Consider the following 24174-nt stretch of genomic DNA (forward strand, 5'->3'; position numbering starts at 1 on the left):
AGGCGTTTGTGAGCCAAATCTATTTAAAATATTTTAAAACTATCAACAGCGCTACGATTTTGTTCTCAGAGATCGTGCCAACAGAGTATTGGGATTTTCTTTCACAAGTAAAACCAGCCTTTCGTGCTTGTGTTTAGTATTCACGATGTTAGAACTGCATGAAATTAATAAAAATTGTTTAAAATTAGTGTCTAGCCGCCAAAATGTAAGAAAACATACACAAAATCATAAATTTTTCACAATTTTCTAACACTTCGCTACACCATCGAAAGCAAAATTCTATTCGACAGAAAATTCGATACTCAACGAAAATTTCGACACGCTTGCATAGCTCATAATACGAATTTCACTTTCGATCTTCGATCTTCGATAGCCAGCGAAGATCGAAAATCGAGTGCAGCTCATAATAAGGGCCAAAATCCACCCTCCAACAACTCTTCACAAAAATTCTCTTTCACTTCACTGCATTTTACACCCATGCATAAATATGTACATTAGAAAGTTGTCAGACTGCTCTTCTCTGGGCAATTTCCTAACAAATGTTAGTTTAACACATCCCCCAACGTCTGCGCTTTGATCTAAAAATAGCAAGTTAGAAAATATTTACAATCCACTCTTACATCTTAACAAATGCACACATGTATGTATGCATAAACTCAACCACGAGGATTGCGACCTAATTTTATGCTACTACAACTAATTTGATAATCTAAACAACAAACACATTGATTTTGAGTTTGCATTTGTAACTACTCAGCAAAGAGATAAATAGTGAAACTTGTTTTAGGCTAGTGTGAACCTTATTAGCCCATATGCAATTTAATTTAATACACGGGAACTGGATAATTTTCGTTTTTGCATAAGCTTTTCTATGAATTTACTTCTTCCAGTGCAGCCTTTTGCCGAAATACTAATAATTGCTTTTAAATTTTATAAATAGGTAATTTAAAACTCACTTACGGTTTAATTTTTAGTTTAAAATTATATTTTAATCATAAATGTTAAAATTCAATTCATTTCCTATAAAAAAAAAACATTAACAAAGCTGTAGAATGCCATTATACCCTTCTATGGTTGCGCTTTCAAGACTCTGTGAAAAATGCTGAGTTTAAGATAGCGATATTTTATTTTTATTTTTTACTGAATGTGTTACACTTTCTGCGTTTTTCTCATATATCAAATATTTGTTGTACTGTATTCTTCCATAGCATACTCCATTACTGCATACTATATTGCTTGCATTGTAAATATTCCTAAAAAAATAGCACTGCTGCAAATAAGAACATACATTTTGATCCCTTTTTTGTTTGAGAGGCGAAACAAGCTGATCTCTAATAATTTTTTGTTTACTTTATTTTACTTTATCATTTGAAAGTATTAATGCTTTTATTGTTCTTATATTTTATATACATTAAGAGTTGCTCAGAAGCATTAGTATGCCATGTCTAATTAATTCAGGGTCTACCGCGTAGTATTTACGGGCGCATTGGTATTGTGTGCCTCATAATCCATAACTTCTTCGTATATAAGTCGCTTCCATTGTTCGACGGTATGTTCCCTTTCATCGACGCTATGGTCATATGGTTCAGGTGCTGGTGCATTTACCTCTTCGGCATCATACCAAACATTTATATAACTATGTAATAGTGCTTGCTCCACCGAAATACGTTGCTCGGGATCAATCACCAACATACGGCTAAGTAAATCACGTGCTTCGGATGCCTTTCGTCGACTTTGCTCATTATTATCATTTGGAAAGAGTACGTCTGGGAAAAGTCGATCGAATGAATAACCGGAATAACGTGGCCGATTTTCAACATAATTACGTACAGTTGGCTGCAAACGCTGCATAAATGATGTAGACGGAGTACCCAATTGCTCGATAATCTTATTCCATTGATCAATATGATCAGTGCCAGGGAATAGAACACCACCCCTTATCATTTCACCCATTATGCAGCCCACAGACCAAATATCCACATTCTCTGTATAGCCCATGCCCAAAATAACTTCAGGTGCACGATAATAACGTGTGACCACATATGGTGTCATCATGAATGTCGTACCAGCTGTGCGTGCCAAACCAAAATCTAATATCTTAAGTGTGCAATCGGCTTTAACCACAATATTTGATGGCTTTAAATCTCTATGTATTATGCCGGCTAGGTGTAAGTGCTTTATGCCGCACAACATCTGATATAGCAAATACGACATACGATCATGATCCAAATCCATTTGTATGACTTGACATAGGTTTGCATCCATGAGCTCCATAACAAGATAAACATCTTGAAACTCCTCCAAGCTACGTTGAGGTGTAAATGCATTGAGTAAACCAATAATATTCTTATGGTTTACTAATTTCATTAACTTAAACTCTCTATAAGCCCGTTTAGCATGTGTAACATTTTGGAATGGTCTTGATAATTTTTTAATGGCAACATTTTGCTCGGTCACAGTATCGTAGGCAGCACATACAATGCCTTGTGCACCCGAACCGATCGGTTTCAAATTTGTGTACCGATTGAGGATTGTAAAATTCGTATCACCCACCTCAATGGTGTAATGCCGGGTACTCATTGCGTTTTTGGTTTGGTTTTGCTTTCGGTTGTTTGAATTTTAATAGGTTTGAAGTTGATTCACACGTTCATTTTTCGTTGCAAATTAGTGATGGTTGATTGATTTGTGATACAATTTAAACGTCGGGAGTTGCTGTGGAAGAGAGTAAGAAGTTCAGTCAAAAGTTTGGAACGGATTTAATAAACAAAAATTTAAATACAAACTAAATAATTTCGAGAATAAACGATAATGTATTGATATATTTTGAAACGAGTTTCCTTCATCCCTTGTCAAATTTAGTTTGGAGACAAACCGGCTTCGGCATAGTGCCATCTTCAGTGTCATTTTGCTTCTACCAATTCCTTCTATTAACTCCGGTGAAACTTTAAGACAACTGATGGATATTCGAAATTTTAAGTTATACCAAAAGATTTATGACTGCAAAAATTATATTATAAAATCTTTTCAAAGTGGGTTTTAAATGATCTTTCCTGTTATACTTTCAACAGTGGGCCATTTCTGCCACAGCACTTTATAACAATTTTTCATTATCCATTGACGATTATATGTAATGTCTATAATCGCTTTTATCACCACTCTTATCTGCTTATCTAATAGTAGCCATCAATGCATGTATGTACATACATATGTATGTTTGTGTGTACATATTAGACAAATCGTTGGTTAGCCCTTTTGATACAGAGGACTTTGCTTTTGTTTAACCATTGTCTGCGCAGCAGCTTCACTAGAGCCATCACGGCCTTTTGTTACTTTCATTGATTGTGCTGTTTTACGTTAGCCAAAAAATTTAAGTTGGGGGGAAAACCCACCGCCTTAGCTCGGCGCCGGCTCGTCGTATGCCTGCACGACTATTTCGATTTCGTACTCGCCGCAGCCGCTGTATGTATTGTGTGGATAAACCGACAAACTTCTTTCTTTTTTGTTACATTGAGGACAATGCGGCATATCCTTTTGCTGCATTCTCCCCATATGACCTTATTAAGCAGTGTATGTATGTGCTTACCTTTGTAATACAAATTATCTGCTTTTGTAAAAAAATTTACAATTGCAACGACTGACTGACTGCCCTATGACTTGATTTGTTGTTATGCGTGGCTCGGGTGTTGAGATGATGTGTTATTGATTTAGCCGCAAATGCTGCTAGCGTACGTAACTAGCTGCTGTGAAACAATGATATCGCTTTTGGACGTGTTGGGGAACGCGTATTCTTGTTGGCCTGATTGTTTGCTTTATTCGCTAATTGTTTTTGTGAACTATTTACTTAACGCTATTTCCTAAATTATAAGCCGGGTGCCGATACAATTCTTCACGTTGTGCTGTAATGGAAAGGGCGTTAACAATAGTACGCAGAAAAATAATGGCAAATAATGCAACTTAACTTGAAAAATTATTTTAACAAGAAATTTCACCTAATATTTAATTATGCTACAAACCACTTTTATAAACGACGAGCAGGAGAGTACCGAAAAATTTCTATGAACTTTGCATGAAAAAATCGATTTTCGATCTGTCACCAAAGACGGTTGGTTAACCGTCTGCCGCCTGCGCTGCTGATGCTCCTTTTTCCGGTCGTGATAGCCAAATATTTAATGCATTGCAGATATAAACTTACATTTTTACACGTATGCCATGTTAATCTGGCATTGGTTTAACTTTTTCGCAGATTTATTAAGGAAATTCTTATAAAAACACAATTTTCTAGCAGAGAGAATACACAAAAACTTGGGCAGAAATCGGTCGGCACCGCGCTTGTCAATTGGAAAATCTGACAGCAAGGAAAAATTCTTCAACCGAAACTTCGCTGCTGCTGACATTACTTTATTAGCGTTGGCGAATCGCTGAATGTTGTAGTGCAAAGGAGACAAAGCTAGTGTTGCTGCGCAATTGCAGTCATGATTCGTACAGTGGCTTTCAAACGTTTAACTGCCGTTCCTAAATTGGAGCGCTAGGCGTAGCGTTATATATTAGGTTTGTATAGTAACCAATAGTCAGTACTAATTTTAACTGGAACCTGCAAATTTTTACTAGAAAAGTGTATGATAACCAGTGCACGGACTTCACCACTTTATTGGTAGATCTACCAACTTTGTAGCTGTTTTTTATATTCTACCATTTCTACCAACAAAGTCTAAAAATCTACCAATATTTTCCCGAAAAAGGAGCAAAGAGATTTAAATGAACACAGTGTATACATATTATATCATTGAACACAATAAAATAAACATGAGGAGTTAACTTTGACCATAACCAACTTTTTATGGAAATATTTTTCGTTTGCAATACGTTTTTTGTGGGAGACTGCCAAAGGAATGGTGTGCAAACTTAAATCATTTCAAAACTAATGTTAGCGAATGTCAGCGATTGTAATTCGACTGATTTAATGTTGATCTGACATACCTTGCAAAAATCGTGGAACCATGTAGTCTATCCCTGCAAAAATCGTTGGACCATCTAGTCTATTTGTGGTATATTGGAGTACTTACAAAAGTGCTTCTCTGTCATGCTGTAGCGGACCAACTCGTGTCTCTGCACCAGCTTATTGTTACCCGATCACTGCTCGTGTTTTTACGAAATGTGATTGAAGTTAAGCATTTGAAAGTACATTTGCATGTCTGGCTGTAGCTGAACGTGTAGAGATGCTAGCTATTAGTTGTTAGCTCCCAGCATGTTCGGGTTCGAATGCCGTCAGAGGCAACATGTAATTTTTAATTTTTGTCTTGGTTTTTATTAATTTCAAAAAAGCATTTGTGAAGTGAAGAACAAAAGCGTGTACAAACGAAAAAATATAACGACAATGCCATTTGAGTATGTTGGGAGTAGTTTTGTGCTACTCTGATGTAATGCAGGGATGGAGTATATGGTCATGCCCTAGGACATCGGAATGTTAATTGGACCATATTTTTTATATGAAGTGTGGTTAATTTTGGAGTACTCCTTGGCCCTTCGGGAGTACTCTTTACATGCATGCATGGAGTAGTCGCGATTTTTGCAGGGTTGTCAACGAGTGTCAGCGCGTTATCCCCAAATCAACGCAGCGTAATTTTTGACGTTTTCTCATTTCCTCTCGTTCCCTCTTTCACATTTTTGTCCTCCCTCTTTCTTTTCGTCCTCTGCATGCAACTTCAACCCGTAACGCCCTGTCAAAATTAAAAATTCCATTGTCTCGGCGCTAGCATGATGACATTTATAATTTCGGCGCCATGTTATTTTCTTTGAAAAGTAAACAAAGAATATGAAGACGAAGCATAAAGAAAAAAATGCAAGCAATTTTGTAGCACATATTTGTGCTAACCAATTTATTATTTTTGTAAATGTTTTTGCAACCAATCACCGGGCACTTCATTTTAATTACATTTGCACAAAAAATTTATTGAAAATCGCTTAAAAATCACTGAAATAAACCACCGACAAAATACACATAAAGAAAGAAGCAAAACAGAAATATCAAACTTCAAAATTACGAACGTCACACACTTTTTTCTCAATTGCTATTACAAATGGGTGTTTCTCAACCGGTCAGGTCTGTTCTAATGGGTTCATGACATTTGGCTACAGCTGAGATTGGCTAATTCTCTCATTAAAAGCACAGAGTTGCACTCGGATGTGCTTTACTTTTAATGCGAAACTAGTCAACGACGTTGCGTAAACGTACGTTGACGCTGATAGGATCAACCTTATGGGATTTGCGTGTTAACGAAAACTCACCATCGCATGACGGTGACGTTGCCAGTGCTTCTCTCGCTCTCTATCAACCATAAATTTGACATTTTGCTACTTACGTTTACGCTACGTCGTTGACTAATTTCGCCTTTAGCCTTAGGGCCTGTTTTAATTGATGGAGAACTACTTCTGATTATAAATTTTTGACAGCTATGAGGTGAATGAAAATTTCCGAGCCGGCAGGGCTAGTGGAAAATTTGACACTTTTTGTTCTAATGTTATTGCTAAGACGTCTAATATGTGTAAGGCTTTCAGTTCTAGAAGAATTAAAGTCAGTAAAGGCAGATATTTTTTTTTTTATATAATTGCTGCATTTTAATTCCTCAACTTCTTTTGCACCAAAGCAACTGTCAAAAATTTCCACCAGTAAAAAGTTACGAATTGGTACAGCAGAAATGTAGAATTTTTTCACCATAGTAAAAAAGTTTTTTCACCATAGAACTTTTCTACTGATTCGCACAGGCCCTAAGTAAAGAATATTGACCGTTTAGCTACTGATATATAAATATATAAAAATGAGTATTGATACATAAAAATGAGGCTCGATCCAACTTTTTGTGCTGATTACAACTGTGTTAAAACTGTGACGTAAATTAAAATCAAAGATGATATCAGATGTTAAAATAGAAATTTAAAGTATTTAATTTTTTTTTAGCTAATTGATCATTCAAAAAACTTAAAATGTTATTGTTATAATCAAATTACCGTTATTGTACATACTTACACATTTAACACCTAAACTTTGAAATTTCTGAAAAAACAACCTTTTTTTGAATTTATTTAAAAAATTAATAAAACTTTAATTTTTTCCAAAAATATTCTTTATTAAGGTGTGGTAAAAATGCTGTGGACGTCAAAGTCTAGACTTTTTACCCGGCGTCTATGGCGCCAATACACCGACGGTCAAGCACCTTGTAGCCATTTTTTACTTTTCCTTCTTAGCACACGCCTTCACCACCTGTAATAAATGACGTGTCAGGACCATTCACACGACAGCCGGTTCTACGTACCAGAATGACTCAGGTTGTTCTAGCCCAGGGGCTGTTGTTTCGGCGATCTAGCCCAGTTTAGGTCGGCGAAATCTCTCAAACGTTGTTATTACATGGGGCGACATCTCCTCCGCATTCTTCTGCTCAGGGTTGGCATCGAGTCAAACCTTGGACCAGAAACATATACCTGCTGCATATTCTAGAAACGATTACAACCAAAGTCCACCTCAGTCAGGTGCAATACCTGGAGGCGCAATACTTGCAACGGGGGGAACCATCTCAGAATATGCTCAGGTGTCCGGACTCACCGGCAGTGGCCCGCGTCATTCGTGGCCCCATGCTGCACAAACCGAACCGCCTCCACGGCAGACTAGAGTCAAACTGAGCAACATAAAATTAACTGCACCACCCGCCAAAACAACACAGCTATAGAAAGACATTGCACAGATCAAACCACGTACACGCAGCCGCCAACAGCCCCTAGTTTCTCCAACAGTCTGCTCGGTGTGTCGGTCCAGAATATACCGTAACAACCGCTTTTCCGACGCCGCCCACTACCACCACAAGGCAGCCCCCAACAGGAGCACACACAACAAATGGCCGGTAGACAACACCACACTTCGCGGAAGTTACTGATAGCACCTTCTCTGCCCCTCCCACAACAACCGACTTTCATGTAGGTGAACGTAAGTTCCGCAGGCGTACAAAAGCGTAAGAAGTGAGAGGAGCATCGGAGGACTTCTAACTTCACCTCTGGTGTAAGTAACCTTTAGTCGACCATGAGGACACTGACCAACCCAACGAAGCGCGACGACAGAGTGGAAATATTTTTCGTTGACCACGCTTCGTCGGATCCTCCGGTGGACAAAGCCAAACGTCGAGTGACCAGAAGGCTGCGCAAACTGTCAATACCAAGTGGGTCTCCTGATTTTACCAGCGGTGAGGTTCAGGTAGCCATCGGGAAGACGAAAGCCGTTGGAACAGACGCATGCAGATGCTGGAAAAAATTCATGGCCAGTCTCATCATTTCAGATATCTGGAAACCGGCAAAAATGGAGAGTCTCATTACACGATAACACTCCTTTTCCCGGTACCGAAGACACTTGAGGCCTTGCTACTCCCGAACTATACGTACCACCCGACACCATCAACGCATCAGCATGCGTTCCGTAAAGTTTAAAGCACAGTAACAGCACCTAACGCTATAAATATCCACATAACTCTTGGCCTTAACCGAGACCCCTCTTTGAGAGAAAAATCCCAGTAGCGCTGGATTTGCCAACGGCGTTTGACAACGTCAACTACTCAACACTACAAGAAGATATTGAGGCTTCCTCTCTCCCACAAGGGCTCAAACGGTTGTCGGCGAATTATCTGAGTGGTCGACATTCGTCAGCAATTTTCAGAGGCAAAACCAGCAAACCCAGGAAAATTAAACTGCCTGGACGATGGCGAATCAATTCCAACGGTGAATAACCCAACAATTCTTGGCACATACAACCGCATTTGTCAATAAAGTGCAGAACGGCAAGAAGGTCCTCAAGTCGCTAGCCGGCAGCACCTGGGGCAAAGCAGATAAACTTTTTTGGCAACATAAAAGGCAATTAACAGGCCGGTCCTAAACTATGCAGTGCCCGTGTGGTAGCTGGGGATTAGCAGGATGCAGTGGACGAAGCTACAGACATGCCAGAACACGGCACTCCGGACCGCAACCCGATGTCTTCTGATGTCGTCGCAGTACCACTTTCACGACGAGGCACAAATGCTCCCAGTTAAGCAGCGTAATGTGATGCTCTAAGAGCAATTCTTAGTACGGTGTCACAAACGCGGGCACCCGACTAGACACTTGCTTGCAGCAGGGCCCTCGCCTAAGCATGTCAAAAGGCATCCATATGAACTGACCGACGAAGTCTAGAGATTCATAAATCCACCTCTAGACCCGACATATAACGACGTTCACAGAGAGCCGGTCTAGATTTACACCGACTCGCGATCTGTGAAAACCAAACACAACTACCTGACGTGGACGAAACGGAGTTTCGTCTGCCTCGGGAGACTCGCACCACCATAGCTAGCACTTCGATCTGACTATTGCAGCAGGATAAATTCCTACATGAGCGCGACACTTCTTCGCATTCCCCCTAAACTTCACCCAACTAGCATCCCTGGTCCAATGGACTAACCCTGTCGCAGTAGCATACTTCCTGGGTCTCCGGTTGGTTGAGCTAGACGCCAACGATTGATGGCCTGGCCGATCTGGGCAAGGCTAAGTAAGCCGATACAGCAACAACAACGTGCCAGGACCAAAGTTCTCATATCTATATGTCGCAGCACCTTGGTAGCCGGTACTTACAACAAACAAAGCGATCGGCTGGTCGACGAAAGAGCACAACAACCTGCTATCGAAGCAATTCCTAGTGGGATGTCACTGTTAAGCAAAAAAGCTGGCGATGACTAATGCCACTTTCAAAATAAATAAAATGTTGACTTCAGTCAGCCCATGGCCATATAAACCTTCAATTGTAGTACTACTAATAGAAGAAATAAATAGGCTTTGGCCAGGTTGTAGTGGCTGCTTACGGCACATTCCAAGAAGAAGGGATACCTACTTACGTTCGCTGATGCCACTGATATCCTATTTGTATTTAGGCTTAGATCCAGTATTTTGGCTCAGGTCTAATTAATTCCTAGATACCTATGCAATTCAAATTAGCTAAGCAAATTATGAAACGCTATAAAGATTTTTTCTTAAATAAATGCAGTTATGTTCATATTTTCATATACTTTTAAAAATACGCTAATGTTTTATTTTGCCAAGAATTCTGTGAGAAATTCTGTATGGGTTTGGTTTGGCGTCCTTCAACTTACAAAGGTATTTAATGTCTCTACCGTCAAAGTATTTTTATGCTATGCATGTATGCTGTGGAGGCATGCTGACATGATGACAAGGACATAATAAGGATTCGAGACATTTTTGCTTTTAATTTCACTGAAGGGCAAATGAAACTGAAATACTTGCATGGACTAAATTGTTAAGTATGTAGACAAAATGATGCAGGTATGCAAGTGCGTGTATATTATAGTATGTACTTGTAAGTACGGGTAAATTGAATAATAAGCAAATGATTAAATACAAAGCGCCTTCGTCTTGACCTGCGGGCTGTGGTGATTTTTTATTGTATTGAATTTAATTAAATGAATAAAAAATATTAATAATTAGCAATGAAGAGGGCGACCCACCATAAATTCAAACATACGTGCCATCAGCTAATAAATATATGCCATGACGAGTATGAATAATTAATTAATTTTTATTTCGTTTCGTACTATAGAAATTTGTATTACTTCTAACATTAGCTTAAGTCCACGTATTACTTTTCATCTCCGTGTTCGTGCTTATCTTCGCATTGCCTTCGTATTTGGACTTGTATATAAGCTAACTAATTTCGACTTTTCAAACGTCCTTAATATATGTAGTTAAGAAATAAGTAAATATCTTTTGTCTAACCTTGTGACACAAATTTCAATTACCTGATGAATCAATTTGAATAAGATTTTTTAAATACGTGGCCACCCTCCTTAATATAGTTTCAGAAATAAAACGTTTTTAAACTCGTGCCATTTGATACCCATCTTTAAATAATTCCTTTAATAGTTAAAAAAGGTAAAAAATACAGATGTGGACCGCCTTTTTCTCTTATTTATATAGTATATAACTTTTTTTGTGCTATAACGGGTCAAAGGTCAGATCTTCGAAAAATTAAAAACTTAATATTTCAAACAACTTTGAACTGATTTTTAAAAAATTTATATCGTTGTAAAGGTGGTTTACTTTTTTCAATATGACTATTTGTATACCTAGTATATACAATTTTTAGAAAAAACACATTTAAAAGAAAAATACCTTTTTATAAAAAAAAAAATATTTTAAACAATAAAATTACTCACCGATTTTTAAAAGATTGGGATTGCTGTAAAGACGATTAAATCCTCTTTCTTCTGATATGCATATTTGTATACTTTGTATATAAAATTTTTTGAAAAAAACACATTTAAATGAAAAAATACCTTTTTTTATAAAAAAAAATATTTTAAACAAAAAAATTAATTACCGATTTTTAAACACCGTTGTAAAGGCGATTAAATCCCCTTTCTTCTAATATGCATGTTTGTATACTTCGTATATAAGGATTTGAGAAAAACACTTAAAAGGAAAAATACCAATTTTTTCTTATACAAAATATTTTAAACAAAAAATTACTAATTCGTGATATTATTGAATACTTTATTTAAATAAAACAGAAAATTATCTTTAATTTTTATATATAACCTGTTATGTAAAAATTGAAAAACCATGGTGTTTTTATATTTTTATATGACTTAGACTTCTGTTACATATACTTTTGCTTTATTTTTAACAGGGCTGTGGGTGAACAAGAACAAATGAACGCTTAAAACACTATAAATTATTTGTTTTATTTAAATACGGTATTCAATTGTATTACTAATTAGTAATTTTTTTGTAAATTTTTTTTTTATATGAAAAAATTTGTATTTTTTCCTTTTACGTGTTATTTTCTCCAATTTGTATACACAAAAGAAGAAGAAGAGGGATTAATCGCCTTTACAACGATACCAATTAAAAAAAAAAAATCGATTTGTAGTTTTTTTGTTTAAAATATTTTGTTTATACAAAAGAAGGTATTTTTCCCTTTAAATGTGTTTTTTCTAAAATTTGTATTCAAGAGGTATACAAATATGCATATCACAAGAAAAAAAATTAAATCACCTTTACAACGATATGAATCTTTTAAAAATCAGTTCAAACTTTTCTGAAATATTCGGTTTTTAATTTTTCGAAGATCTGACTTTTGACCCGTTATAGCACCTGTAATATAAGTTTTCACAAAAAAAGTTATATACAATATAAATAAGAGAAAAAGGCGGACCACGTCTGTATTTTTACTTTTTTTTCGTTTTACATGTAATAATTAAAAATAATTTTTACCCAAAGGTCCAATTTCGAACTTCGAAGGCCCATATCTCGATTTCGGAGGCTAACTTCGAAAAACGGAGAACTGACTTTTTTTTACTTATGACTCAATCTCTTAAAAAAATTGGTTCGGTCCAATACCCAGCCTAGTGCTGTACAGTGTTATTTCATACATATTCCAATTAACTAATTATCTTAATTACAAGTTGAATTTCGTTCCTAAAACAGGTGGCATCCCTTCTACATGCAGTTTAGAAATACAGTGTGTTTCAAAGTCATTTGGATTCATATCCAAGTTTTAGTAATTTATTTAACCTATTGTATACACTGAATTTAAGTCCGTAAACAGGTGGCAAATCCTGTTCAAAATATTCCAAACCATAACCTTTGCTCCATTTTTTGTAATCCCAAAACTATGTGAAGTGTGATAGTTTTGTTGTAGCTTTTCAATTAATCTATTCATCTCATTTACTTGCGTATGCCATTTAACCAAAGGCAGAGGCAAAGATTAAAATTAAGGATAAGATTAGATTTGATCTTAAGGTTAAAGATAAGATTAAGGCCAAAGTTAAGATTAAGATGATTTCTCATCAGGGGCGTAACGAAGAGGCGATTTCGTTGTTAACCCCCGGCCTATATTACCCTTTTCACATGTGAGCAAAATAAAAGTTGTACAGCAAGCATTAGTGGCTACTTGCAAGGAACACAAGCTCACTCATAGCAAAAATTTCCGTTGGCTACATATGTATGTATGTGCTTTATGCTACACATTCCTTAAATTTAGCTATGTATGTACATATATCAAGAACTTGCGATGGTAATGGTCGCAACTGAGTTAAAAGATCGTTGCCATGTTTTCAGCTGCTGCGTGCGACCAAAACATTAGAATTTCAAACATCGGTTCAAATAAGCGCCATTATTTTATTGATCACCGTGATACTGAGCAAAAAACAACTAGGAAAAGAAATTGACTGGCCGAAATAAGTGTATGGAAAAAATTGTTATTTAAAAAAAATTTGGGAAAGAGAATACATGCATTGGATCTGCTTAATGTAAGGATAAAAGCAAAAAATTGCCGTTTTAACAAAATTTTTAGCAATGCGATCCCGCTGTGCTCCCTAATGTACATTTTACCATGTTTTAGTGTTCTGCTTGTTTTTAATTCTGAAACGATTGAGTCAAGTTTCAAACAAAAGGTATGCATTTTTGTGCGCAGAATCCGAATCTGTGGTAAAAGCATGTACATATGTGTGTCCCTTAAAAAAATGAACTTCCGGTCAGTTTAACCCATTCCCGGTCGAAGGCGGTAGCCGGTTATACGACCAAAGGATGCACGATTTGGTAAGTCATATTTTTGCGTTTTCCAATGAAAAGCATTTTCCTCCATGTCCACGTACATACTGCTAAGAAAACTCGCGAGGTCCTGTGCTTCTAGGTCGTGTGCTTCTAAGTACGAAGCGAAGTCTGGTCCTGGTAAGAGCTTCACAGTGGCACATAATGTGCTCTGCTGTTTCCTGTTCTTCGTTACTTAATCTACACTAGTCAGAGTTGACAACTCCTATGTTTGACGAGTGTTTCATTAGCCTTCAGTGGCCAGAAAGAAAGCCTGTAACAATTCTTACTTCATGCCTACTGAGATGAAGGAGTTCTGCTATTCTCCTTGTTTATATATCTGGAATGAAAGACTTGGCCTGTCGGTTATCTTCCGTATTTTTTCAGTAACGTTGTGCTTCGTTCTTCATCCAGATATAGCAGTTTCGCCTAACGGAGCTCCATGGCAGATCGGTAGAGGGTCCTGGGCCTATGAATCACTGTGCAGCCCCTTTTCTGGCGAGAATATCTGCCAATTCATTGCCCGGAACCCGCTACCCATATGATGTATACCCGGTTCCTGGAGGCGATCAGTATTAAAATTTGAAGACAGTCCCACACCAGCTTTGAGGTGACCTCGTGAGCTTTAAGAGCGAGGAGCCCCGTTTTGCTGTCCGAGTGTATGTAAATGTGTTTTTTGGTTTCCCCACTTTCTACATACTGCCTCAGACAAAGTTCAATGGCGTGAACATCGGCCTGAAATCAGAGTTACCTGGCCCAATGCTGACGAAAAGGAGCAGTTTGGGTTGTATGCCGTAGCCTCCTGCGCCGACGTCGTGGTTAGTTTTTGAGCCGTCAATATACCAGGCTTATGCGCAGCCCATCTTGTTCTATAACCCTGAGGATGGAAGGGTGTACATTCTTCTTGACCTCTACACTGCCCCCTGAGATGAGCCTTGCTGTAAACAGTAGATCCTCTTTCTTTATTACAATATGTAGGGTAGGCCGGTCAAGAAGCACCTCGAGAGCCGCAGTTGGTGTTGTTCTCAGCGCGCCAGTGATGCCCACGCAGGATAGTCGTTGCAGCTTACTGAGCTTGGCCTGCCTGGATTTCACATCTGCCTTCTTCCACCAGACGGGTACATACATCCACCTACTTAGCAAGTTTAAGTCTGATACCCCAGCTCCGTCTCATAAGTTTCCGACAGGTCCAGATAAAGGCCCTGGCCTTTCGAATAGTTTTATCTAGATGCGGATGCCATGAGAACTTGTCATCAAGGATAACTCCTAGATATTTGACCTCTTTGGAGAAGTATAACTTTTAACCTTGCAGGAATGGTTATACTGATTTGTCCCTTTTACATTTCCAGGAGAAAATGTCTATGCTAGTCTTCTTCGGGTTAACATTGAACCCATTATTTCTAAACCAATTGGCGACTATATCCAGAGGATTCTGTAGGCGGTTAGAGGGTATCTTCGAGCCTACCTCTGATTAGGATGACAATGTCAGCCGCATAGCCCTGAACGTCGTTTCCCTTTTTCGCTAAGAGGGCAGAGTAGTTTATCTACTACGATCGACCATAACAGAGGAGAGATCACTCCCCTCTGCGGGCAATCTTTCGTAGTTAAGAATCTGACCCTTTCCTCTCCTTGATTGGATGTAATGGTTCTGGATTTAAGAACGTTTGCTATCCAACGACATGTGATTTGATCAACTCCTTTGCGCTGGACGCAATTGTCTATTAGAGAGTGTTCCGTGTTGTCGAAATCGCCCTCCATATCCAAGAAACAACCCACAGCCAGCTCTTTGTCCTCCAAGGACTTCTCAATTTTCCTTGTTAGATTCTGAAGAGCGTGGATAGTAGATCCTCCCCGAAGATGCCATCTGCTCCAGGTGCTTTGAACCCTTTATATATATCCATAGGTTTCTCGGGAACGGCTCTAACTAGTCTAATGAAATTTTGTGTTCAGATAATGTTTTGCATTTTAAGGTTATCTACATAGATAAGTTTGCCACCTAATTTTTAATGCAAAATATTTATATAACTTATAAAATTAAAACCGAAAGCTCATTTTAATTAGCTACTTTACACTACTACTTTATACGTTGTTTAGAATTGTGAGGTATTTTTACAAGCATTTATTTAACTTGCTCTACTTTTATGTATGTAAGTATGTTTGTTAGGGGCAAATTTTGCATTAAATATTTAACCAACTTCCCGATGACCTAGAGACTTGCAACATGTTTAAATGAAACCATCATATTTCATCTGCAGTTCGTTGAGACTACTGACAACGATTCTTATCTGGTCTTGGTAGAGTTACTCAATAAAAATATTTCGGCGTTATTATGTTCAAAGACTTTGTGTCAAATGTAGAAATTCAACAACATGCCCAAGCTAGAAAAGAACACACTTCTCCTTGCCTCTTGACTGCTGCATTCCTGTTCCATAAGAAAATCACTTTGCCATGCACGTTTCGAAAAAAAAAAATTTGCAAAAGCTTTTACTAAAACTTCCAAAGTCATAGATTACTTCGAGTGATTTTATTCAATCACAAAAGCCCCAAGCGAACAAAAAAATTAACGATTTACACGGATCAAATATCGGCGTAGGAAAAAATTGCGAACTTGATTGCAGAGCTCACAGTTTCAAATTTCCTACGAAAGACGCACGTAACGCGACACGACACAAAACTCAACACATTTTCATTTGAGGAACACAAAAAAGGAAATCGAGGATAATAAAAAAAAAGTGCAGGGGGGCCATTGAAGTGACACATGGGACCACTAATGACGGTGTACCGCAAAGCTCTCTACGCTCAACATTCGACATACAACTCCGCTGCGCCTCAATCAGAATCAACGCCAGCCAACTGCAACCCGAGGTAACTTCTGCTGGCATAAGCGTTGGTTGGCCAGTTGATGCTTTTGCCTGCGGATTTTACGCGCGTAGTTGAAGTTGTCCGCGGCTGCTATTCGTTTGTGTGGAGTAAAGTGCAATTGAATTTCGATTCGATGGATTTTCTTTTTTTACAAATAAACATTTTTTCATTTGCCTTTGCCAAACTCTACCAACTCACCAACTAAGTGTCAACTGAGACTGCGGTGCACACGATTAATTTCAGCTAAAACAAATGACTAACAAGTAAACAGACACTCTGCACAGACAGATGGCAATAAAAAGTGGACGCAAAAGATGACACAGACGAAATTCGGAAAAAAAAATCAAACATACTGACATGTATATGTAATAAAAATGGCACATTATTCGATATTGTTCAATGAGTTAAAGCAAGATGAATGCGTAAGGCTAGGATAGATGGCCTGCAATGGTCGTAAATTTTTGGCACTCTTTGCCTTTTTTTTGCTTGGAAGAGTTGAGGATATTTGTGCGAATTTTCGTGTGTTTCAAATCTTTTCATTAGTCTCTTCTCATTTGAAGATTTACAAGAATTGTTGTTATTGTGGAAATTTAAACATTTTGACAGCTAAATTGACAGCCAGTCAGTTTGATAAGGGTTTTATGTTTTTCACTTCGCACATCAAAACCTATTCAGAGAACCGATTGCACAGCTTTATTGGTTTTAAAGTGAGATTGATGTTGGTCGAATGACTGTAGGGAAATGTTGGCGGTCGAGCAGCGTGGGCTCACAATTGAATTGAATTACATAGATAGAATTTATGTATAAGCGTTGTGGGTGTCGGTATAATTTATTGACAAAAATGCTTACATCAACTTATGTATATGTACTGTGCAAATTTTTGAGGCAGATATCTAAGGCTGCAAGGACGCCTCGCTCTACGCTCTGTGTTTTAATGTCACATCCCATTCCCTCAATTTGCAATGTATTGCGAAAATTTCTTATTGAATGACCGTTTCAGACATAAAACAAAGGCAAATATATATTCTTCCGTTTTCTGTTCAGCATCACTTCTCTTGTATGAAACTCTAGGTATCAAACGCATGAACTGCGTGAGGCTAGAATTAGTATACGAAAAGTTTTTCTTTTTATTATTTGCACTTAAAAAATCATCTTCAGCATGTCAAGGAGTCTTCTACCAGCCTTGCCGTCATATCCGTAAAATGACCCTTGAAATGCTGGGAAAACATATCCAGGCTTTAGGCGAGCTTTTGCCTTTGTCTTCCGAATAAGCTTCAGGAATGTAAACTCAACGTAAATTCCACTAAGACCAAAATAGCACTGTCCACTAGGAAATACAAGGTACCGGTAAACCGGAACATTGACGACCATACCAAGAAAGTTATAAGCGCCCTATATGCCTCTAAGGCAGTCGTGGAAAAAGATATGGGCTTGAAACCGAGTATAGCATATTGGATGTAAATATCGGCTAATAACGGGCGCTAAAACCTCCTGACCCAGTATAACCGTTGAAATTCTACTGAATCGTCTTTCTATAAGTCAAGCTGCAGGTTAGCTGCGACGCAACCAGATTGAGACCCAAGATTTGGACACTTAAATATTCTGCGTTCAAGAATATCTTACAGGAGTGAATGGAAAACCACGGGGGCCTAGATGCAAGGTTTTCTGTTAGTTTTATTAGTGGCTCAGAGGTGAAAACAAAGTAGGCAGTGTTATGAACTCAACAGAGGTCTCATCGAATCAACGCTTCCATCTTACTGCCCATTGCAGTGTTTTTCAAGCTGAGCTAAAACCAATAAGGCGCGTTATCCCTCTCAATAAGACTCGCCACGGTCTATCACAATCTTTTGTGTCAGCAAAGTTGCAATGCGATCTTTAAAGTGCAAAAATACTTCTTCAAAGGTAGTAATATTTTGTAGGATGACGAGATGACCTGTGGTTCCCACTCTACCGAATATAGAGACTGAGAGAGCTGAGAACTATGCAGCAGACGAGCTAAGGATGAACCAATTTGGCTCTGGGAATGTGGGAATGCGGGTGTGCCACATTTCTGCCTCCCTTCACTCTCTCCTTTTAGTTAGTATGGCGGAGGGTATTCTGGATTACTTCTGTCGAGGTGGCAGACTGTGCCGCCTAGACAGAATTACTACTTCAAATCTTAAACAAACCATTCGTTCAGTGTTTAAATGACTTGGGATCTCTCGGCACCTCTGACCTTTAACGCTTCGTTTAAACCACGTGATCGTTTCACCACATAGGGGATTTAAAAAAGTGGGACCCTATGAGCTCAGCAATACTAAGGATGACCGCACCGCCCATGGACGAAGCAAGGTAGACAAAGCATGAGGCCTTGCGATGTCCAGTACAGCTGCCATCCTGTGAAGAAAATGCCATTTGATGAAACGTCTGATAACAGGCTGATAGGCTTCGGAGGGTCCGGAATATGGTAATATGCAGCACTAGCTAGCAAATAAAAGGATATTCGTCCATGTTGTAATAGACGGAAGACAAGTTTCCACTGGTGTGACGATGAATATCACGACCATGCTGCGTTCGTACGCATGGCGAGCTCTATGGGATCAATTTAGGGAGCTGAAGAGCACAGCGAGACGTGTCTTCAACAGTAAGATAGTGGTCAAAACCAGTAAGTGCGAAGAGTTAAGTTAAGAGAGTCAGATGACTTATGGATGGTTTCAAGATCAGCGCAACTTCATGCAAGAACAAACACGGCGACATATAAATATCTGGGACCCATACTGGATAAGAGACTAAACTGGGCATAGAACACGTCTGGGAGTGTGCGGGAAGCTACAGCAGCAATATACACTTGGAAAGGTGCAATTGGACGTAAATGAGGCTTGTCTCCCCATTACAGTGCCTTGCTGTTTTAGTCAGACCAATATTTTTACGAGTATTGGTGGCCTGTTTTAACCAAATTATCAGCCACCACAACACACAGACGGAGAGACTTGGAGTTCCGTTCAATGACATCTGTATGAGCTGCAGAGTCGAGAAGGAGACTGAGTCAATAAGGCACTTGCTTTGCGAATGTCACGCATTGGGAAGGAGTAGGCTGAGGTTCTTGGACCTTTGGGAAGTAAGATAAGGTGATTGGGCAAATTTGTCAACTGTAGATACTAGTTTTTATAGTTGAGGGGGGTAATGAGATGCCTTGGGGTCATCACAACTGGCCCGATTAAGAAACTAAGTGTGCTAGTGTGCCCACCGGAAATCACTTCAACCTAAAGTAACCTAAGCACGGCAACATAGTAACCGATGTCCACGCACTCTACTGAATATTACACTAGTAGGGAAGATGAGCCTGATCACCTAGTCGAAAACGGGGGGGTAGAGGTACTGCCACCCGACAATGGCGAGGCATGAATAGTAATTTTGCCGTTGTAAACAACATAGCTGCAGGAGCAGACGGCATCGGCATGAGTCTATTGCTCTATGCCTTGATGCCTGTATTTGGATACCCCAATGAAACTTATGTTTGGCAATTGTTATATTATTGGCAAAGTCAGAAGTTCAAAGACATATTGACTCAGACGCAACTTTATATATAAAAGTATGTGTGACTGTGCTTTAATGTTTTCATGTCATCTGCGATAACGACACAACTCGAAACTCGTGAAAAAACCCTTACTACTTAGTGTCCCATGTCTCTAAGCCTTGTCTAATCCGTACTAAGGTAGGTAGTAAGGATTTCTAAAGTAAGTATTAAGGATTACTAAAGTATGAAGTAAGGATTACTAAAGTAACTAGTAAGGATTAGACATGGGTTAGACAAGGATTAGAGACATGAGGCTCTTTACAGTAGTAAGAGATTTTTTTTTTTCAGTTTTGAGTTGTGTCGTTATTCCAGAGGACCATCGATATGTATCTATGCATGTGTTCGTACATGCATCATGGCTACTAATACAACAAAAGTTTTTCTTGAAGTTCAACGGCTTCGTTCATGTATTTTTTGTTTGCTTGTATTTTGTTCTTACAAGAAATCTTCTAGTGCAATTTTACATAAGACTATGTACATATATATGAATGTATGCACTGCTACATAGAAAAGTTAAAATAACCCTGCAGTGAAAAGCCAAACCCGTCAGTAAAAATACTAGTTCATTAACTGGTTCGGCAATTTCGAAGAACTTCCGCGGCATCTGCCTTTGAAGTGCCAAAGTCAAAATAAAACGCAATTGATTCCTTTTCTCACGAATGTCGGCTGTGGCGTCGCGTGAATACCGGTTCTGGTGCTGAGATCGCGGATTCGAGTATGCTAAGGTGGTTAAGATTATTCAAATTAAATTAATGTATGTTAATATAATTATTTCAATCAGAGACATAACTATTTTAAGAGACAAAAATAAAAGTCAATAAACAATTATTATATTGAGATAAAAATTTTTCGCGTCATCTATAATTATTATTCAAGGACTTATATTATACAAGTCCTTTAATAATAATTATCAGACAAAATAAATATTTTTAAGTCTTCAAAGACTTTTATTTTGAGACTTATATTATAAAAGTCGTTTCATAATAATTATGAGTGCGAAAAAATTTTTAAGTCGTAAAAGACGGGACTTGTTCAGGACCATTTCGAGATTAGTTGGCGACCAGTTCGGGACTATTTGGGGAGTAGTTTGGGTCTAGTCCGAGACTATATATATAATAGAGTTCCAATCTAGTCCCCGGCTGGTCCCAAACTACGCTTAGTTTCAAACTGTTTCCGATCTGATGTCCAACTAGTCCCAAACTGGCCCCCAACTAGACCGATCCAATTCCAAAATGATCCCGAACTAATCCCGAAATTGTCCTGCACAAGCCCCGTCCTTTAAGACTGAAAAAAAATTTTCGCACTCATAATTATTATGAAAAGACTTTTATAATAAAAGTCTCAAAATAAAAGTCTTTAAAGACTTAAAAATATTCATCTCAATGATAATTATTATCACAAGACTTTTATGTTACAAGTCATGACAACTTAAAAAATTTGTTTCAAACATTATTATCAAAAGACTTATAATTCTTACGAGAATTTTGATGACTTTTTTAAAACTCCACCATGTAATAGTTATTATTCTGGGTCTCTGACTTCAATTTAAATATAAATTACAAATTTGAAAATCTAATTTCATTAACTAGTATGTGCTTAAGCGACGGCCTACCAGTTCGACAATTTCGGAGAACTTAAGCGTTCAGCGACATCTGCCTTTGAATTGCCAAAGCCAAAAATAAATAAGTTAATATAATTTTTTCAATTTAAAAATATAAATTACAAATTTGAAAATCTAATTTCATTGCAGAGAAAATATACATGTGGAAATAAATGCTTGTCCAAAAACATAGTTCATGTCAGGCGCAGGAAAATTTTTTTTAATTTAATTTTTTTTAAATTTATATGTTTTATTTAGGTTTTTGTTGTAAATTTAATAAAAAAAATATATACACAGAATTAAAATAAATTTAAAAAATAATAAAAAATCTCCTTGCGGCAGGACTTGAACCTTGGACCTCTGAAATACCATGCCAGTGCTTTGCTCTGTCGGTCATTGCGACTGTTGGAGCACTGCGAGCAAAGGGGCATGCTCATGCTTTTTACGGGGGATGAATTGGCGGACTTTCTCATCAACTGGTTTGTTGCTACTAGTATTCTACTGGTAGAAGCTGATGCATAGCCTGACAATTGGCATCTCAATACCAGTCGCTAACATTGAAAATGTATAGAACGTGAAATAGTTGGGCTGAAACGCAAACTGGTTGCATTTTAGTTCACAACTAATAGCTTTCCGTGCAGTGTATTTATGCAAGTAAGAGTGTGTGTGTGTGTCATTTTGTCCCGGTCTTCATGCGCCTGTAATTTGCAAAAGTTTTTGCTGTTTTCAAGTTTTCTTCTTATTTACAATACTGCAATATAACAATGCATTGTTGCATCGCTCTGACAACAATTTCCGAAAGGGTGTTTCGTGAGAATGTATGTAAAGCAATATTTTATGCGAATATTTTGCGAGTATTCCCGAAATAGTCCCGAAAATCCCGAAATTGTCCGCAAAAATACCGAAAAATATAACACAAAGAATCACGAGATTTCTATAAAATAAAGAAAAAGTCCCGAAAAAATTCGCAAAGTTCCCACAAATAATTGCGAAAAATAAAAAAACACGAAAAATTCCGAATAACTCACAAAAAGTGAGGTGGACCAAGGTGGAAGTATCAAAAAATCCCGAATCACGAAGCATTTCCTAATTTTGTTAGTCTCTAATGAAAAAATAAAAAATAAAATAAAATATAAATTATATTGAAAAATTTTTATTTTGTGCTCAAAGTTCTTTTTTTCGTAAAACAAAGAACAGTTGTTCTTTAATTGTATTTTCTGGATGCAGTTTACCGCGTTACAAAAGTGAAAAGTGTCACAAAAGTCCATAGCGAACAGTGTAATATCTCTAGTCAGATTTACTTCTGGTCTCTAAAGTGTCAAAAACATATTTTCGTAATTTTTTTTAAACATAAAAGTGTGCCATGTGAAATACTAACAAAAAAATTAAAATAGACAATTTTAAATTAAAAAAAAATTAAAATTGCTGCAGCTTTCATTTTCGGTAAATTTTTTTACTTCCTTAGGCACCGATTTATCCTTTGCAAGGACTAGTAATCAGCGTTTGGGCTCCTCAATTAGGCGAACGTACCAAAACCTGATTTTCAATCGCTTCTTTTGTATGAACAAAGGTTTGACATGCAACCAGGTTTTGGGAAATTAGAATTTTTGTAAAAAGAAATTAGAAAGATTTGACATTTCAGAGACCAAATAATTTGAAAAAATCAAATCAGCTGCTCTACTGCTTGAGTATGATTATTAGTTTTGAAATATATTTCGCAAAAGAAAAAAATGAAATCATTTTCCATTTTACAAACCTGGGATACCACAGCCCAATATAAAATACACTGAATAACATGACGGTAAAACTAACAGTTTTATAAAATTTTTTTTATTGTATCTTTGATATAAACGACCCAAAAATAGCTGGCATACAAATTTTCAGATTTTTAGCCTCAACGGTTGATTTTTCGTACTGAAGTAAAAAACTAAAATTTTCACTAAATTTGATGTTTTCATTTTCATTTCAAAATTTCATAGAACGACTGAACCATGTAGAAATCTATCAAATATGTTAACTTTTTGAGGCACCCTTTATTCTTTTATTTTGCCTTTTTGAATGCATTCTTACACCGATCACATTGTGGCTTAACTATTTTAATTTCACATGCTTAAGTTTTATACAAAGTACAAAAGTTTTGCTAAATTGGTACTTTGTGAAAGTGAAATGAATTTAATTTTCCATTGCATCCTAGACAAATAGGAAAGTTGGTCACAAGTATACTAAAGAGGTGATAAGGAATGGTTGAGTGTATTTTATTAAATATTTTAAAGGTTTTAGTTACACGTTGTTAAGCTAACTACACATGAAAGTGATTTAAACTTTTCAAAGTATTAAATTAAGAAACTTGATATCAAGTTGTCACATGCATAGAAAAATTAAAGGCTAGAGCTGTTAAAGAAGTCCACTTGAGAAGTTAAAGGGTAGAATAAATTTAAAGTAGTGCAGTGTAACATTGTTTTTTACTACCTAAATACTAAATCAAATAAAGTAAAAAATATTTGAGCCTTGAGAGTATTATTCCGACCGACAATCACCTTAA

The 24174-nt window shown here is 37.4% G+C and overlaps 1 protein-coding gene across 2 annotated transcripts; it reads right to left on the reverse strand.

Moving 5' to 3' along the window:
- Positions 1-1350: 1350 nt before the first annotated feature.
- LOC118735713 (stress-activated protein kinase JNK) lies at positions 1351-4365 on the reverse strand. Of its 2 annotated transcripts, none has more exons than XM_036465632.1 (3): positions 4014-4365; positions 3584-3896; positions 1351-2712 (listed from the first exon to the last, which is right to left on the reverse strand). In XM_036465632.1, the coding sequence occupies exon 3, from the start codon at positions 2578-2580 to the stop codon at positions 1462-1464; it is 1119 nt and encodes a 372-aa protein (XP_036321525.1). In that variant the 5' UTR covers positions 2581-2712; positions 3584-3896; positions 4014-4365; the 3' UTR covers positions 1351-1461. The 2 variants fall into 2 exon arrangements, with proteins under 2 accessions (XP_036321525.1, XP_036321526.1); XM_036465633.1 differs by having other exon boundaries at positions 3960-4359.
- Between the last annotated feature and the right edge of the window lie 19809 nt (positions 4366-24174).

This window comes from Rhagoletis pomonella, unplaced genomic scaffold (genome assembly GCF_013731165.1).
Source record: "Rhagoletis pomonella isolate Grant_MI unplaced genomic scaffold, Rhpom_1.0 Rhpom_scaffold_00003, whole genome shotgun sequence".
NCBI classification, from domain to species: domain Eukaryota; kingdom Metazoa; phylum Arthropoda; class Insecta; order Diptera; family Tephritidae; genus Rhagoletis; species Rhagoletis pomonella.